Genomic DNA, 19609 nt, shown 5'->3' on the forward strand with positions numbered 1-19609 from the left:
ATGCACACACGCAAGTATGTGTGCATATATTCTATATGCACACGTTAGTATGTGTGCATATATTCTATATGCACACGTTAGTATGTGTGCATATATTCTATATGCACACACGCAAGTATGTGTGCATATATTCTATATGCACACACGCAAGTATGTGTGCATATATTCTATATGCACACACGCAAGTATGTGTGCATATATTATATATGCACACACGCAAGTATGTGTGCATATATTATATATGCACACATGCAAGTATGTGTGCATATATTATATATGCACACACACACACGCAAGTATGTGTGCATATATTATATATGCACACACACACGCGCAAGTATGTGTGCATATATTATATATGCACACACACACACACACACGCAAGTAAGTGTGCATATATTATATATGCACACACACACGCAAGTATGTGTGCATATATTATATATGCACACACACGCACGCAAGTATGTGTGCATATATTATATATGCACACACACACAAGTATGTGTGCATATATTATATATGCACACACACACAAGTATGTGTGCATATATTATATATGCACACACACAAGTATGTGTGCATATATTATATATGCACACACACACACAAGTATGTGTGCATATATTATATATGCACACACACACACAAGTATGTGTGCATATATTATATATGCACACACAGACTAGTATGTGTGCATATATTATATATGCACACACAAGTATGTGTGCATATATTATATATGCACACACAAGTATGTGTGCATATATTATATACGCACACACACAAGTATGTGTGCATATATTATATATGTGCACACAGTTTTCTTTTTTCCTTCTTCAAAAAGGGGAAAACAGTTTGAGAAGACAGAAGAACACCGTAGAAACACAGGGGGCTGGTTCATGGACAGAAATCAGGAAGTCCTACCCCCCCCCCCAACAGAATGAAGTATACAAAGAATTGTAATGGAAAGGAGTCTTAGAATTCAAAATGGTAAGGAAATTAAAAGAATGTACAGGACAAGCAAAACAATTTACTGAGAAGGGAGACGATAAATCTCTCAAATAACTGGAACCTATAATTTACCCAAAAGGTAAGGAAGTAGGCAGATTATAACTGTCAACTGGCATCCTATCTGTTTTGAAAGTCCATCCGTCCATAACCCCACTTTTCCCCATTTATGCACATTGCTTGAGGTGTCACATCAACAGTGACCATCACCTACCACCAATGGAGAAATAAGCTACAGTATAATAAACTAATACACGCTTCAGTTTCTTAATGGACCAGAAATATATATTGTACTTTTAGCTATGGTAATAAATCATATTGCTTAACACTAAATGCAAAAAAATAGTTAAACTTTGCAGAAACAGGTCCTGTAAGCTTGCTGAGAGGCAGACCTGGACTGTTCAACTAAGGAGATGAGAACAACGAGCAGTTATCACACCAGTTCTGACTGTTCTGAATACAGTGGTTTTAGGGCTGTAACATGGCCTTCAGCATTAACTATAGCCGAACAGATTGATTTTCTAGCATTTAACTGGGCTATATTTATTTGGATATAAAACGTAGCGTCAGATACTTTGACCATAGCCCTTTTTAAGCTTAAGTTATTATACACCTTTAAAGAAAATGCCCCCTCCCTCCACCCCCAAAAAAACTGCAGTGGCTGTCAAACTCCCACTTACAGTCAAGGCTCTGTCTGGAACTCAGCTTGATTTTCATCTGCAGATTGTTTGCCACAAAGTTTGTGAGATTACCCTCATGGCTGACAGTCCCTTCCAATTCCAAAGCACTGGAAATCGTAGCTCTTCTTCCTTCAAGTTTTCCATTACTGGCCCTGCCACCGTCACACACTTGGCTTATTGCATCCAAACTTTTACTGTCCTGTAAGCGACCTAAAATACGATTAGCAGGATCTACCTGCTTTAGAGGACACTTTGGCTCCTTCACATTTTGCACTTCCTCTGCAGTATTTTTAATGTACACCTCTGCCATCACATGTTGTCCATGGCGAGTGTCTGCAGGACCAGGTGTCTCGGCCACCTGAGCAGGTAGATTATTGAAAGGATTAATCCGAGATTTCATATGTGTAGGGCTAACAGGTCCCTCAAAGAATGCAACAGATTCACCACTGCCCTGTATGCAAAGTGTGTTTTCAAAACTACTGTCTGTTTGGTGGCTCTGTGTTTTTCCTTTAGATTCACCATCTGCAAGGCCATCTTGTACACAAGTCTGTTCCCCTAATGTCTGGCCGCTTGCATGGTCTGCCGCTGAATTCTGTTAAAAAAAAAAAAAGAGAGAGAGAAAATTGTATCATGCTACCAATATTTAAGCAACAATGTATTAAAGACCAGCATTTCTAACCTTGTCTTTCTACAACCCAAGATAGGTTTCAAGAACTGAAGTTGGACAACATTAGAATGGAAGTACCAAATAATATATTTTTATTAAATGACCTAGTTAAACCTCAGTACAAGACATATCCTAAGTACCTATTACTTCTTCTGTGTTTATTTAGAATCAGTATTTACTACATATACTTATCGTTAAGATACCAAGTGTTTATTTTTCCACTGGTTGCACTAGACATGACATTATTCAAGTTACCCTGATTTACACATTTAAAATGTAATATCCAAAGCTTTAAAATCATTTTATCACACAATAAAATTAAGGCTAAGTACAAGAAATGGATCACAGCAAGGATAACAAATAATTATACTTTTATGGAGGTTCTCCTCAAACATGTACAGAGAAATGATTACAGGAACCTAAGGAAGTAGGACTTACAAGATGGGTGCACATTGATTAACAGCTTAATTATGGCTCTTCCAGTGTGAAAACAGAAAAGTAACAGAGAAAGCCAGTGGATTTATACTTCTGGGTAAATTTCAGTAACTGGCTAGTAAATCTACTGTCTGGATGCCAGAAAAAAAGAAATATTGAGGATCTGAAGGATAGGAGAAAAAAAAAAAAACAGACTTGGAAAATTACTGCAGCGATTCAGCAAAAAGCAGTGCAAGCTTCAGACAGGACTACCAGGAACCTACAGTAAGGTATAAGAGAACTGCACACATACCCAGTTAAAAATAAATGATACACAGAGTATATCAACTCAAACATCAAATGCCTGGAAAAAATGGAAGACATTTTAAATAGGTATTCAGATGAGGTGATAAAACTGCAAACAATCAAGGTTGAAATGAAGAAACAGCTGGCTGAATAGGAGACTGCACAAGAAGGGATGTTTCAAAAAATAACAGAATTAGAGGACAGAGGACAAAAGCAAAACCTGAGATTTTCTGCTGTACCACAGAAGCTTGAAGGAACAGATTGTATTAATTTTATGAAAGCACAAGTAAGCAACTGGACTGTTATTCTACGGCAGGAGTTGTTAATTGAAAAGGCACACTGTGTGTATGCTCCAAACCTGACTATAATCAAACAAACTATACCTTTACTATTAAAGATGCAATCCTACCAGCAGAAGTTGCTGAGTCTGACAAAACTGTGGCAGAAGGCCAAAGTACTAAAAGTGGGAGACAGCAAAGTTTGTGGAGCATGATTATTCATTGTACACCAGGCAGAAGAGCAGCAAATTTATACCACCATTTAGGGACTGTCTAGAAGAAGGTGTGAGATTCAAACTGCTGTACCCAGCTATCTTCAAAATATTCTTCTCTAGAGGGCCAAAATCATTTTTTGATGAAGTACATGCCAAGGAGGAAATACAAAAGTTTGTCTGACAAAAAGCAAGTTGTGGAAGAGAAGGAGATTCTGCTTTTTGGTCTTCTGGTAATAAAGACCACAGAGAGACTGTGCCAGTAAACGTTTTCCAACGTTTCAATGGAAAATTCTAGAGAGAAGGAAAAAAGCAGAAGAGTCAACTAGAATAATTGAGAGTACATTGGAAATGAAGCAAAGACAGGCTATGGTAGAGGGAGATGAATAAGAATAGGACTCTGACAAATGTGGGATTACAAAGCAATAATTATAATTGTGAAACATGACAGAACAAGAAAATATGGAAATATTGGACTTTTTTGGACTCTGTTAAACTTGTAGGGGACTCTAAGGCATATATCCTACCTCATGTCATCAATGTTCAGAAAAATACTTAGGAGAGGAGGGAGAAAGACAACTGTAAGTAAAACAACATTTTTTCTTAATGGCACTATTTTTATAATTTATTATTTTCTTTGTATGCTATAAAGAAACATTCTCCAAGTTATTTTTAATTTTAATTGGGATACTAGTATAAGCAAGTGGTCCTGTATTTTTTCTTCCTTCACTCTTTCATGTTCAGTTTTAAGAAATGTAGACACTGCAATGTAAAAAAAAAAAAAAAAAAAAAAAAGTCTGGTTAAAAGAGCATGACAAAACAAATAGTGCATTTTTTTCTTTTTCTTGCATAGGGAAATGACTGGATTAAGGCCCTTAACTTGATCTAGTAACAAGTTAAAAGAAAGCAAGTAAATGACAAAGAGTATTAAATATTATAAGGCAGGGGTGTCCAACCTTTTCACTTGCAAGGGCCGCATTGAGTCAACAGAAATGGTCTGGGGGCAAATGGCAAGTGAGGACCAAAAAAAAAAAAAAAAAAAGTCTCACATTAACTGAAGAGCAAAAAAAAAAAAAAAAAAAACCAGCAAGAGACTCCATCCAGGTTTATGCGGACTAATGTGGCTGTTTTGTAGGTGAATTTGAACAATAAATAAATTAATAAATGCATAATATTTGCCCTAAAATTCAATATCTCATTCTAATTATTTAAAAAACAGTTAAATCTAACATCTTAGTTTATTTGTAAAAAAATTAGCAGGTGCAGTAGTACCTTCCTTATCTCATCCATATTTGCCAAAAGCAGTTTGGGCAGGATTACACACCTTAGCATCTATGGGTCACTATCCTTGGCTGAGATAGATAAACACACTTGTTCAGGATGTTTTTTTTTCACACAAAAGAGAAATGAAGATAGCATGGGCTGTTGTTTCTTTTGCTGAGCATCCCACTGATATTCTTAATGTGGGGAGAAGACATACAGGCACTGTAGATGTATTGTTAGCTTCCATGAGTTGGAAACATCATTCTAAGTCTCTGAATGTTAAGCCAAATGAATGGGTAGCTACCTTTGACAAATTCCCAGGTGTGATAAATAATAATGCAGTAGTGATCCCTACATTTGAACATTCACAATTATAGTGTGCGATTTATATAAGTGCACTTTTAGCTTTACAATAAACATATTTTAATACAGGAGATCCACATATGCTATGTTTATCCCAGCAGTGGACCTAGATAAAAGGATATGATAAAAAAGTTGTCCTGCCCAGTGGTAGATTATTTTATTGTTTACTTCCCACAGCATCAAACATCCATTACCACCATTGGCACATCTTCACTTCCACTAAACCTGCTCAAACCCAAGATACTTACACTACTCACTACAAACTGGTCCCAAACTACACACAGAGAAGATCCCAACCCACTTAAAGAGATCTGAAACCCACATGTACACTTATTTTAATCAAAAATGTTAATAAAAATGCAGTAAAATGTGGACTTCATCCCTCATTGCAAGCCATATGGTCATAAAAATCATGCACTTCACAAGCAAATTCAGACAGATCATAACAACAAATAAGCTTAAAAATAAAAAAACACACAATATCACCATCATTGTAATTAACCCTCATTCGTTACACTGGTAAAAATGCATGTACTAAAATTAAACAGTACCGTCACCAAAAAAATGCTACCCCACCTAAAACAAATGTAGAGATTAACTCTGACCTTAGTTTATGAAAAATTACCTAACATAGTAAAATGGGTTAAAATGCAACCAAAGCCAACTCTGTGACTTAGATGGATGAAGCCCAGCTAATCCAGATGACTTTGGTTTAGTTAGCAACCTTAACCAATGGAGGAGTTGGTAGAGGAGGCTAAAGGATGGTAAGGCACTTTCTGTTTACCTCTCGCATGGGGTGGGTTGTGCTTACATTCCCAAGGTAAGCACTCCATGTCTGAGTTTCCAGTGGAGACTCAAGATCAAGAACATGCAGAGACACTAATTGCTGAGGAGAGCAAGACCACCTGAAAAGGTGGTGATGCCTTGTGCATCAAGCTGTTTCATGCTTGCATCTTGGGCAACTATAGGCATGCATGCTGGAGAACATAGGCACATTAAGTGAAAACCTAGTCACCTCAATAGATGGTGTCACCAGTATAACCCTGACCCTAAGTTGAATGACTGAGTGGAGTGACATGAGTTGTGTCAACATGAATGGAGGAGGGAGCAGAGCGAAAAAATGCAACAGACAGAAAATGGATCTAATTCTGACTAACTAAAACCATAATTAAACTAGAAAACTAACGTACCTTACCATAACCCTTGCTACACTACTGAAATACATCATAAATAGCTGGTATTACTTAAAAGTAATTAAAATTCTTTAAATCAAACAAATAATTGACATTACTTAAAAAAGTTACCTTAGCACCAGAGCACAAAACCACCTAAGAGACACTCCTTTCATAAAATCTTTTGGAAAATATCTAAATCCCTATTCAGCAGATAACTTATTCAATCAATACAGCTCATTATAACATTCAAAACAGTATGGGAAACAATAATTCAGACAAAAAAAATAGGAAAATATAGTATGCATGGGGTTTTGGTTTGAGAAAATATCTGGCAAAACAGGATTAGGGAACTGGTTTATGGCTTTGCCATTTGTCCTATGTTTATCCCTAAAACTACAGTACAAGATATTTCATCGATTACACATCAGACCTCAACTATTCCATATATACATATACATACATGCTAACAGCAGAAGGAGGTATAAGGGTATGATAAAACACACATCTAAGCTGCAATTCAAAATAGTTTATCACCTTTCTACTAGCATCATCACAGTAGAACTCTTGGGTACTTTCGGTACAACAGTAATGCTCACTATATTCACGTCAGATAACATAAATAGGTAAATAAATACATTTATCCTAAAAGCACCATCATATTCATTATAAAAACCCCAAAAATACCATTTTATACCATTGATGCTTTGTATGTATAGTCAGTCTAACAAAGAAAAACAAAAATCATGTTTAACCGACGATTAACTTTAAAATGAAACAAGGGTACATGGCTACATGTGGCCCACTACAAAATGAAAATTGTTCAATGTATATAAATAATTGAGTTTACAGTAAAAGAAAATTTAAATATGAGAAGAATGTTTTAAACTGACCATATATAAGCTCTAGTTTAGGGAGCATTCACAGTGTCAAAAAATACTTAGCTTTACTTACCTTTTGCTATGTTGTAGTGTAGTGTAGTCGGTGTGTACTCCGAAATAAAATAAATCCTCTCTCCATGATCTCGCGCCTTCCTTCAGCTTTAAAAAATGACTGAACGGTGTTTTCGCGCATGCGCATACCAGCGGAAAGACGCTGGTATGAAAAAAGTGTGAAAAAAAGAAAGTTGGCGCATGCGCAGAACAGCAAAAGTACGCGGACGTGTAAACACACAGAAAAAAAGTTAAATTAAAATTAAATTTAAATTTAAGGGTCGCGGGCCGCATGGAAGAGCTCTGAGGGCCGCATGCGGCCCGCGGGCCGCGGGTTGGACACTCCTGTTATAAGGCTTTTTTCTAGCAAATAAATGTATGCTTAGTAGTGACTTTGTACCTAGTTGTCATGTCTGTAGAAGACAATCTGAAAAAGACAAATGGACAGGAGATAATATTCTCTGACATTATTCAAGTGTTTATCCAGCTGGGAAAGTTATAAAGAGAAGATAAAGCCAGACAGCACTTGGAAGCACAGGCTGCACCATGCATCTTAGCATGGATAACCTTTCTTTTAGGTTAACTCAAGTCAGTGAGTGTGGCTGTCAGTTTGAAACATTTGCTCCTATTAGGAGGGAAAATTTCAATATTTGAAGATGTACATAGTTTTTTGTGTTATTATTACGTTAATAGATTTTATGGAGGGTAAGGGTTGTGTTGTTTTGAGGGCTTTTAATAAAACAAAAGGTTTTGCAAGATGTGACATGGGCTCAAATGGAGATGACAAGAAACAACTGTATAAAACATCAACCTGCCAGACAGCGTATAAATGTAACACAAAATCGGAACTAGGCATTTAACAAATCTGTAATACATAAAAAGGAATAATAACTTCTTAATATAATAATATTTACTGTAATATCTTTACATGTCAATGGTCTTACAGATAAATACAAAAAAGATTGTAGTGAACTATATTAAAATATTTAGAGTGCAAATAGTTATGCTACAGAAGACACACTTGGAAAGAACTGAACATGTGAATTTGATAAAGAAAGGTTTTTCAGGATGGTTATTCAGCAGAATACTTGGGACAAAGGAAAAGAGAAGTACTTACATTAATTGCAACAGGAACTCCAATAGTGACAGAAGAGGATAAAAACCATAATAACGGTAGATTTGTAGTACTAAGGGGCTACTTGGCAAGGAAGGAGGATTACATTGGCATGTATTTATATTCCACCTAAAACTGCTATAATGCAGCCTAAGAAAACTCTGGGAGAAATTATCAGCTTTCAGCAAGAAATATTATGTATAGATGGGGACTGGAATTTGATTTGCACAGTGATGATTTGTCTGGGGGGCCCAAAAGAGAAAATAACAAAAGGAGGGTAGATTTTTGAAGAAATTTATGAAAATATTTGGCATGGAAAATGTGAAATCAGCAATAGGAGTTCGGAGTGAATTTACATATTATTCCCGAAGATACAAAAACCTGGCTAGGCTAGACAAAATTTACATTTCACAGGAATATGTGTATGTAATTGAAGGTCTTGATACGCATCCAATAACCATTTCAGATCATGCACCAATAACAAAGAAAATAAAAATACAAGGTAATGAAATAAAAAAGAGACACTGATACTTTTCTCACCTTTCTGTAGAAAAGAGAGGAAATAGTGGAAATTATTAAGGAGCTATCAGAGAATATAGACTTTTCTTCTGAAAATACAGCTAGGGAGTGGAATAAAATTAAAGCATAGTTTAAAAATAGGGTGGAAATAAAAGAAAGGGAGATATGGTTAAAAAGTGACAAGAACTATTTAGAGGGACTGACAAATGTTAAAGTATTGCAAAATAGGAGGAAACTCACAGCACCAGAACTGCAGAATGCTAAACAGAAAAAAGGGATTACCTTGATAATAATGCATGAGTTTTTTTTTTTTTTTTGATAACTCTAGAGCACAAAAGCTTTTAACACAGTAACTCAGGCAACAGAAAGTAGAAAGGGTTGTCGCCAAACTTAGGAAACCTATAACAAAGACAACAAGAGATCCTGTAGAAGTATAGAAAAATTTCAGAAATTCTCTGAAAGCTTGTATAAAGTAGAGCAATATAAAAATCATACAAAGGTACCAATGGAAATATTTATGGAAGAATTAAATATGTCAAGGTTAGAGGTAGATGAGGTTCAATTACTAACCAATCCACAGGAAAGTCCCCAAGAACAGATGGTATTCCTATGAAGGTTTGGAAGCTAGGAGGGAAAAAACTGATAAAGATCTGGAAGATTTTGTTTAACAGTATTTTAAGAGGAGGAGAAGTACCAATATACTAGAAGAAAGCTTTGGCAGCTGTAATAGCTAAAGAGGGTAAAGATCCATCAGATCCAGCTTTATACAGACCCATTTCAATACTAAACAATGATTATAAAGTGGTTATGTCTATAATGGCTAAAAGAATGGCAAAAGCGGTGCCAAAGTTGATAGATATGGATCAACTGGTTTTGTGGAAGGGAGGCAAACATTTGACAACATTAACAGAACACCGATGATCCAGAGAGAAGCAGAATGTAAGAAATACCACTATTGTTGATGAGTCTTGCTGCAGAGAAAGCATTTGACAAAGTAAACTGGGATTTTATGAGCAGGGCTTTGGAAGCATTTGCATTCCCTGACAAAATTATAAGGTTGATTAGAAGGATATATGAAGTATCGGAGGTGAAAATGAAAGTGGGTGGGTTCCACTCTGATAATTTCTGTTTGAGCATAGGAACCAGGCAAGGGTGTCCACTTTCCCCTTTGTTATTATCATTATATTTAGAATCACTGGCAAAGAAAATAAGGGACTCAGAAATTCAAGGATATAATTGGTATGGTAGTCAAGAAAAGCTGGCTCTGCTTGCAGATATTATTTTATACCTGATAAAACCAGTAAAGGATATCAGTGTTGTGGAACATTTTGGAACAGTTTCAAATCTTTTTGGGATACAAACTAAATGAAGCTAAAACAAAGGCAATAGCAATTATGTACCCACACGCAAGTTGGTTTGACAGTATCAATATTTAACCATGATAGGGTGACGTATTTAGGACAATGGATTAAAAATGTTTCTTGTGTGGCAACTAATGTTATGTGGGAAGAGACTAAAAATGAATTTATGTACTTACATAATGTTCCATCTGTGTTGTCAGTTTTCATTTATCCTTGACCTTTAGGACACTATTCCAATCCTTGGAACCAGCTCAGCCATTACACTACTCATGCAAGCCAGAAACTCTCCAACTAAGACTCTACCCACAACACCCCTCTCTAGATTACCTCCAGTTGAGTTTACAGCTACACATGATGACCAAAAAAATATGTACTTGCAACTGAAGAGGCCATGTCCAAGGCCAAACCTGATAAAATTACCAGGACAAGCGTCCGATCCTCCAAAAAGTCTGCAGGCGGGGGAAGGAAGGTGGAGTGCCAAAGATAAATGAAGAAGTACATAACCGCTTTACCTGATGTCAGTCTTTATTTATCCTTGACCTTTGGGACAGAGTCTCCAGCTACTTTAGATCTGGGGTGGCCATTTGGAAGGATATTCCTGAGAACCATAGAGCCAAAGGATGCTCTCCCCCTGGAGACCAGATACAATCTGTAATGAGTGATAAAGGTATGCAGACTTTCCCAGGTTGCTGCTGCGCAAATTTCATCCATGGAAGCCTTTGAATGGAAAACAGCAGAAGTTATTGCCCTAGTAGAATGCACTCTCACTGGCACTGGTAATTGGAGATTATTTTTACTGTATGTGAAATTAATATAGTCTCTTAACCACCTTGACAAGGTGACTTTCAAAACAGATTTTCACAGATAAAGACTGGAAAAGGAGACAAATAACTGATCCGATTTTCTAAATTCTTTAGTTCTGTTGATGTAGAAATGCAATTATCTGTGAACATCCAGGAAATGTAAGCAATATACACTTTTGTTGGAAACTTTTGGAAAAAAGCAGTCAATGGTTTGATTAATATTAGTTTCTGAGACCATCTTTGGAAGAAAAGATGGGTTGAGTCTTACTAAAACCCTATCCTTATAAAAAATCAAATATGGGGGTTTTGAAGATCGTGCTTGTATTATGGAAATCCTTTTGGTAGAGGTAATGGCCATCAGAAAAATGGTCTTCCATGAAAGAACCTTTAAGTGACAGGTAACTGCTAGTTCAAAGAGGGAAAGTACCAAAGACTGCAAAATTATAGGCAGATCCCAAGAAGCTAGAGGATCTTTAAACAGTGGTTTCAACCGCAAGACTCCCTTCACAAACACTTTACAGAATCTATGGTGAATTAGTGAATGGTCTTCAAAGCCATTATGGAAATTGGAAATAGCAGCTAGTTGAATCTTAACAGTAGAAGCAGAGGTTCCTTGTTCAAAAAGCATAACTAAAAACTCCAATACCTTTTTAACTGGTATGGAGAAGGGGGGTTAAGACCATTATTGTGCGCTCAGACAGAAAATCTTTTCTACTTGCTGTGGTAAAGTTTCCTGGTGGAAGGTCTGTGGGAAGCCAATAAGATTTTTTGGACTGGAGAAGATAAATTTTTCTTCTTGGCGACTAACGGAATTGGAGGAGTCAAGCTTTAAGCTTGAGGCTTTGAAGACTGGGGTGCACCAGTCCCTGTGGATGAGACACAAGATCCGGAACTGGGTCCAGAATCCATGGACGGTGAATTAGATGAGGACAAGGGGAACCAGATTTGTCGATACTAAAATGGCGCAAGGAGGATCACCTTGCTTCTCAACCTGGTAGCTTTCTTTAAGAAGAAGGGAACTGGTGAGAAGGGGGAAGGCACAGACAAGTCCCAAGGGCCAATCATAAAGGAGAGGATCTCTTGGCTACTCCCCTTGAGGGGGGTTATGGCAAAGTAGCTGTTCCACTTGTTGTTCAGGGGCGATGCAAAGAGGTTTCAGCAAGGCTGGCCCCAGTGACAGAAAAACTTTTTTGCCACTCTGGGAATGAGAGACCACTCGTGAGGAAGGAGACAGCATCTGCTCAGTTTGTTAGCTAACACATAGTTCCCCAGGATGTGCATTGCTATCAGAAAGCAGATGGATGATATTGCCCATTGTCACACTTTGAGAGCTCCTCAACACAGGGGGTAAGACTTGGTTCCGCTCTGTTTGTTGATGTACCAGACTACTGACATTTTATCTGACTTGAACTGCAATTGTTCCTAGAGGAAGGACAGTTTGGAAGGCTTGTAACACTAACAGCACTGTCCTCAGTTCCAGAACACTGATATGTAGATTGGCCTCCATTAGGGATCAAGTGCCTTGGACTGTTCTTCCCAAATAATGCCCCCCATCCCATTTGGGAAGCATCCGTGGTCACTATGGCCTTTGGTTGAGGTAGAACAAAGGGATAGCCTAACAGAACTTCCTTGGATTATCCACTAGAATAAGTCCTTCTTGCAATGAGACTGGTGATTAAAATGGAATGAGTCACGGGATGAGTCAGGATGGACCACTGGGATGCCAAAAGCGACTGTAGTAGTCTCATGTGAAATCTTGCTAGCAGAACTAAGGTAATGGCAGCTGCCATGGACCCTAAGGCTTGAAAGACTAAGAGTGCAGGTACCTTGTTGTGGACAGAACGGCCTGTACTTGGGATCTTGTCTTTGTTAGCCTGTGTAGAGGAAGGGAAGCTATACAGGTGGTGGTATTTAGACAGGCTCCTATGAACTCTAGATCTCGAGTCGGACTTAGTTGAGATTTTGAGTGGTTCACTATAATGCTCAGGTGAGCAAACACATGAAAAATGAAATCTGTTGCTTGAAGCAGTAGACGCCTGGTGGGAGCGGTGATGAGCTAGTTGTCTAGATATGGAAACACCTGGAATCCTTGCAGTCTCAAGCTGTCACTGCTGCCAAACACATGAACACCCTGGAGGCTGTGGTGAGGCCAAAGGGCAGCACTCTGACCTGAAAATGACTGGCTTCTAGCTGAAAGCAGAGGAACCTTCTGGAGTGCTTGTCCATTTTTATGTGGTAGTACACATCCTGAAGATCTATACAGCACATCCAATCATCTCCCTCTAAGAAGGGTAGGATAGACTGTACCGTGACCATCTGGAATTTTTGTTTGCTGAATAAACTTGTTCAGAAGGCTGAGGTCCAAAATTGGTCTCAAGTCCCCTGTCTTTTTTGGCACCAAAAAAAAAAACCTTTGAGTAAAATCTGCATCCTATCTGGTTTGGTGGGACTTCTTGGATGAATCTTTTTTCTAGCAGCTTTTGAATCCCCAGAGCTGCTTCATCCCTCTGATTGGGTGGAACATCGGGGGAGTTGTCTTCTTGATCTTGGAATGAGAGTGAAGGGACTGTGGTAACCTCTGGCAATAATCCTTTGCACCCAAATATCTGTTATTTGCCACCAGGCCCTCAAGTGCAAAGAGAATCTTCCCCTGACTATTTCCAGAGGTAAGCAACCGGGCCCCCCTTTCAGGAGCACTGGTAGGGTTTCCCAGAGAAGGACTCCCTGAAACCCTGATTTTGCGGGCCACCTCTGCCTTGAGGTTGGCGTCTTCCATTGTAGCTCCTCCCTCTGTCCTGAGAGGAGTCACCACCACGTGTGTCATGAAAATGCACTTGGGATTTCTTGAACCACATCTTCCCACTCCTCTGGTTCCTAGAGTAGGACCATTGGGGAGCAGAACAAAATATGCCCACTGCAGATGGGGTCCTTTCCATCTTTCTCACACCTGGCTAATGTTTCTTTGACTTTGGGGTCGAATAAGGAAGATCTGTCAAAAAGAGCATTGAAGAAGGAAGACAGATAGCTTTGCAAACTCACGCAAGTGCATGCAGGGGTGACGCCTTATGGCAACACCAGAACCTGCTGCCCTAGTCATCTTTTGGCTGCATGCAAGATACGCCTCATGGATGAGCTGGAAATAGATTCCAGGGTAGCCAGCTGGTAGGCCACTTTATCTTGGACCTCCTTGGACAAAGCTCCTGCAAGGGTATCTGATAACTCCTTCATCAGATCCCTCTGGAGCCTAGTAAAATGTGCCATAAAATTAAAGGACCTTAAAGGAAAGGTCGTTGATGTATACACCCACTTTCCGAATTTGTCCATTGCCCTGGACTCTCGATTAGGGGGATGAAAAGTGGAACTCTCTTCCGCCAGACCCTTTTTGGTGGCCGCTGCAACCACCATGGCATCTACTGCTAACCCCTTAGCCCAATGCTGATGGTCCTCTGAAGTGGAGAGAATTTTGTCCCGTCTCCTGGGAATTGGCTCAATGGAGTCAGGGGCCTTCCAAGCTCACTGTGCGATCAATTTAATTAGATGATCAATTGGAGGGCTCACCCAAGGAGTAGATGGGCGAGCACCAAAAGCCTGCAGGTACACAGACTCTTTTGAGGTAGGGTCTTTGGGATTCCAGTTACCCCTCTGTTGCAGAATTTCTAGAAGGTTTCCAAAGGAGACACCTTCTGGGGTTGACTGGGGGAACCTGCCCAATCATCGAAGTTCGTGTCTTCTGTGACAGATTCCTCTTACATGTTTTTTTTCCAGGGTGGCTCCTCAGTGGGAATCTCTGAGGAGGACTAAGAAAAAAAGGGTTCCCTGTCGAGGGGTTTCCTGCAGTTTTGGTGCTCGCTGCCCGGGTGTGGAGGTTGGTGGCAGATCTGGGCGAGAGGGGTTCCTGGGATAAAACTCCAATATGGAAGGGGCCAGCTGAGAACCTGCAGAGGCCAATGACCTCTCCACTGTTGGAAGGCAGGTCCCCCTGAAGAGGGATGTGAGCCTGGAACCAAGAAGGACAACCTTAGAGACTAGTTCACACCTGGCTCCGAGAAACCAGGAGCTGAGGAAGAGCCCACGTCAGCTGAAGCTGAGTCAAGGGCCACCCTGAAGAAAAGACTGGAGGTGATCTGAGACTATCAGACTTGGTAGCAGAGCCACAATCCTAGGAGTCCGTTGGTTCTGATGGAACCAAGGAAATCAAGGTGGATCCTGGAACCGAGGGGGGAAATGCAGTCAGCACCAGAACAACTGGAAATGAAGGAATCAGAGTTGTAAGCTCTAAGCCCTCACAGGAGGTTAGAGGATGAAGATTTGGTACAGTGGGGTCTGGGAAGAGACAGAAAGATCCCTAGCCCCTAGTAGCTGATCCACCAACCTCATGTCAACTTCAGTCAGTCAGACTCCTGGAGGAACGGACAGAGAATCTTGAAGAGGATTCTGGTCTATCCAAGAATGGACTTGGGAGTTGTCCCATGAAGGAGTCAACAGAAGGCAAACACCCTGCCACGGTACATAAATTATATTCACCTTCGGCACCGAGGGTTGTATGGATTCCAAAAGGTATTGGGAGCAAATAGCTAGAGAGGGAAAGGTAACAGAATGGGAAGACACCAAGAATTTATTTAGACTGCAGGCTGGAGACTACCCTCCCTATCAAGGACTGATATCAGAGCACAGGCAAAGAGAATGAAATGGGGGGGGGGTGTCCTAAATTAAAGACCAGCACTGCTAGAGTTTTTAGAAGAATCTAGAACAGAGGCTGCTGTTAAAGGAATAATTAGTACAGCATAGTTATCATGCAATATTTTATATAAGAATAAATCATAGGACGTTATAAAGGATAGGGAAGAGACATTGGATAAGCAATTCAAAAAGAAACAATGGGAAGATATAGGTTTGTCTCCCAAATATGCAACAAATCTAGAATATTAATAATTTTGCTTGCAATTGTTTACATAGATATTCTGATACCCCAAAGTAGACTGCAGAGAATTTCTCCTCAGGTGAACAGCAAATGTTGGAGAAGGTGTGATGGGGAAGAAAGAGGTAATTGGGAACAAATTTTCTGGGAGTGTAATGAGTTGGGAGACTTCAAAGATTCCATGCAGACTACTCTATCAGAGATACTAGGTGAGCAAAACTAGGGAAAATATTTTTCTTAGCCATTATACATAATCAAATTGCCTAGACATGGTAAGGCCTTGCTGTGTCTAATAAATAGAAGTTATGTTCTAACCATAACGTTCCATGTTAGTTGTCTTCTTCTCGCCTTCTTCTTGCTGGATGGGTTCGGAGCCGACCTCGGCTCCGACTCGGCCACTCTAAAAGCTCGAGAGTTGGTTCCACCGGCTCGAGGCTCCCTTTATATCCCACAATGCTAGGCGAGAGTTACCTCAGATCTCGTTTGTAAGCTAACCCCAGCTTATAATAGTAACAGAATAACTCTAAACAGAGTCCACCTCTAACAACAGGAAGAAAGAAGGGTGACCTATATCCTGATCCAGGAAATATGCAGAACAGCATATGTCTAAGAAAGAGGTGGTAGAAAGAGAGGTCACGATCACAACTCCTCTACGTCTGTCCAGGCCATGGGGAAGGAGGGTGGGACGCAAGAAGAAGGCGAGAAGAAGACAACTAACATGGAACGTTATGGTAAGAACATAACTTCTATATGTTAAGTTGTCTATCTCGCCTTCATTCTTGCTGGATGGGACCGCGTCCCTAGCACCTTGTCCCGGGTGGCCTAACGGAACAGACTCCTGAGAACAGTGGAACCAAAATTAGCTCTATGCCTAGAAGCTAAATCCAACTTATAATGAGAAATAAAAGTGTGAGGAGTAGCCCAAGTAGCCGCTGCACAAATGGTGTCAATAGGCAGTCTGTCTTGAAGGCTAAAGAAGTAGCCAAAGCTCTGGTGGAATGGGCTTTAGGTTTATTAGGCAATTTTGTTGTCTAATTTCATATACCAGGGAAATCAAAGATGTTAGCCATCTGGATAATGATACCTTTGAAACTGAAAGTCCCTTTCTGCTTTCCGCATAGGAGACAAACAGCTGATCAGATTTTCTGAATTGTTTTGTTCTATCCAAGTAGTACCTCAATTGACGATGAACATCCAGGCAATGGAATTTTTGTTCAGACCTATTGGAATACTCTGGAAAAAAGACAGGGAGGTCAATGCTTTGGTTTAGATTTGATGTCGAGACCACCTTAGGCAAAAAAGACGGGTTAGTTCATAAGGATACTCTGTCCTTATGAAACAAAAGATAAGAAGGACGACAACTGAGTGCTTGAAGCTCTGAAACTCTTCTAGCTGATGTAATAGCTAGCAGAAAAAGAGTTTTCCATGATAACAATTTTAAGGAACAGGAAGCTGCAGGTTCGAAAGGGGGAAGAATCAAAGAAGCAAGAACTAAATTTAGGTCCCAAGGAGAAGGAGGATTTCTTATAGGAGGTCTGAGAAGAAAAACTCCTTTCAAAAAGGCTTTGCAGAGTTTGTGGGACATTAGGGCAGATTCAGAAATACCCACATGAAAGTTAGAAATAGCTGCCAATTGAACTTTAAGTGTAGAGGAGATGAACCTGCATGGAAGAGTTCAGCTAGAAAATCAAGGACTAGTTGGATGGAAGCGTGAAAGGATCTATGTCCTTTCCTTGAGCCCAATATGTGAAACGCTTCCACTTACTCAAATAAATCTTCCTAGTGGAAGATTTATGTGAAGCTATCAATATATCTCTAACAGAGTGAGATAATTGAGGAAGCCTGGCTAAGGTTGGAACTGGAGGAACCAAGCAGTGAGGTTCAGAGAGGGGAGGGAGCGATGAAACTGACCCGACTGATGGATCAAAAGATCTGGAACTAGGTCCAGATTCCACGGTCGCTCCAAGAGAAAACGATGTAGAAAGGGGAACCACACTTGTCGAGGCCAGTAAGGAGCAATGAGGATCAATGAGGCCTTCTGAGCGATAGCTTTCTGAATTACTTGAGAGATCAGTGGGAAAGGAGAAAATGCATACAGAAGTCCCCGGGGCCAAACTTGGACTAGAGCGTCTCTGCTGGGTTGGCCTGGTAAAGGGAATAGAGTGAAATATTCTCTGCACTTGCTGTTTTGGGGAGTAGCAAAAAGATCGCAGCAAGGCTGACCCCACTTGAGAAAAATTTCTCTCACTACAGAGTCTTTCAGAGACCACTCGTGAGGCATGAGAATAGCTCTGCTCAACTTGTCCGCAATATGATTGGACTTCCCGGGGATGTGCGTTGCTATCAGAAAACGCTGAGAAGAAATCGCCCATTGCCACAGTCTGAGTGCTTCTCGACACAGGATATGATCTGGTTCCGCCTTGTTTGTTGATGTACCACACTACAGACATATTGTCTGTCTGGATTGCAATTGTTCCCAAGGGAAGAGAGTCTTGAAGGGCTTGCAACGCTAAAAGCACTGCTCTCATCCCCAGAACATTTATGTGCAAGTGGCATTCGTTTGGTTGCCATGTGCCCTGGACTGTCCTGCCCTGATAATGCCCCCCCCACCCGATCAGGGAGGCATCCGTTGTCAGTGTAGCAACCGGAGGAGGTGGAACAAAGGGTCTTCCCGACAGGAGATGGGGGGAAGACATCCACCACATGAGATGCTTTTTGCACACCTGCGTGATCACAATGGTGTGAGACATTGGAAGTTCCTGATATGACCATTGAGTAAAAAGCATCCACTGAAGGATCCGCATGTGGTATCTGGCTAATGGAAGGCGAGGTATGGCCGCTGCCATAATTCCCAACACCTTTAGAACTAACCTGGCTTTGATTCTGTTGTTGTTGAGAAGGAGTGATACCAATTTGTGAATGTCTGATATCCTTTGATGTGTTAGCCTTGCAGACATGTTTATTGTATCTAGATTTGCGCCTATGTAGGTAATAGTACGACAAGGCGACAAAACAGACTTTTCGCAATTTATTGAAATACCCAGCTTTTGACAAACGCGAAAAGTGTAATCTCTGGCCATCAGAAGGAGATGCTTGGTGGGAGCTGTGAGGAGCCAGTCGTCCAAATACGGAAACACCTGGAATCCTTGTCGTCTCAGGTGAGAAGCTACCACTGCCATGCATTTGGTAAACACCCGGGGGGCAGTGGTGAGACCAAAGGGCAGGGCCCTGAACTGAAAATGACTGGTTCCCAGCCTGAAGCGGAGGAATCTTCTGGAGCGTCTGTTCATCTTTATGTGATAGTACGCATCCCGAAGGTCTATAGAGCACATCCAGTTTCCTTTGCCCAAAAGGGAAGGATGGATTGCAGCGTGACCATCCGAAATCTTGTTTTCTTGACTGATTTGTTCAAGACACTGAAATCCAATATCGGTCTCCAGTCCCCTGTTTTCTTTGGAACTAAAAAGAACCTTGAGTAGATTCCGGATCCTTGTTGGTCTGCTGGCACTGGCTGAATTGCTCTTTTTGCAAGCAGTTTTGAAATTTCCAAAGCTGCTAGATCCCTTTGAGCGGTGGAACATCTGGAAGGGATTTTT

General features: G+C 40.3%; 1 protein-coding gene across 3 annotated transcripts in view; it reads right to left on the reverse strand.

The window, feature by feature from the left end:
- The window catches only part of BORCS6 (BLOC-1 related complex subunit 6), a 464581-nt gene that overhangs the window by 265016 nt on the left and 179956 nt on the right, over positions 1-19609 (reverse strand). For 2 of the 3 annotated variants that reach the window (XM_044077607.1, XM_044077606.1), the window contains exon 3: positions 1692-2283. In XM_044077607.1, coding sequence (XP_043933542.1) covers positions 1692-2283 — 592 coding nt within the window. The remainder of the gene's footprint in view (positions 1-1691; positions 2284-19609) is intronic. The other variant, XM_044077608.1, reaches the window with a different exon arrangement.

The sequence above is a fragment of the Protopterus annectens genome, chromosome 7.part0 (genome assembly GCF_019279795.1).
Source record: "Protopterus annectens isolate FY-2018-M chromosome 7.part0, PAN1.0, whole genome shotgun sequence".
Lineage (NCBI taxonomy): Eukaryota > Metazoa > Chordata > Ceratodontiformes > Protopteridae > Protopterus > Protopterus annectens.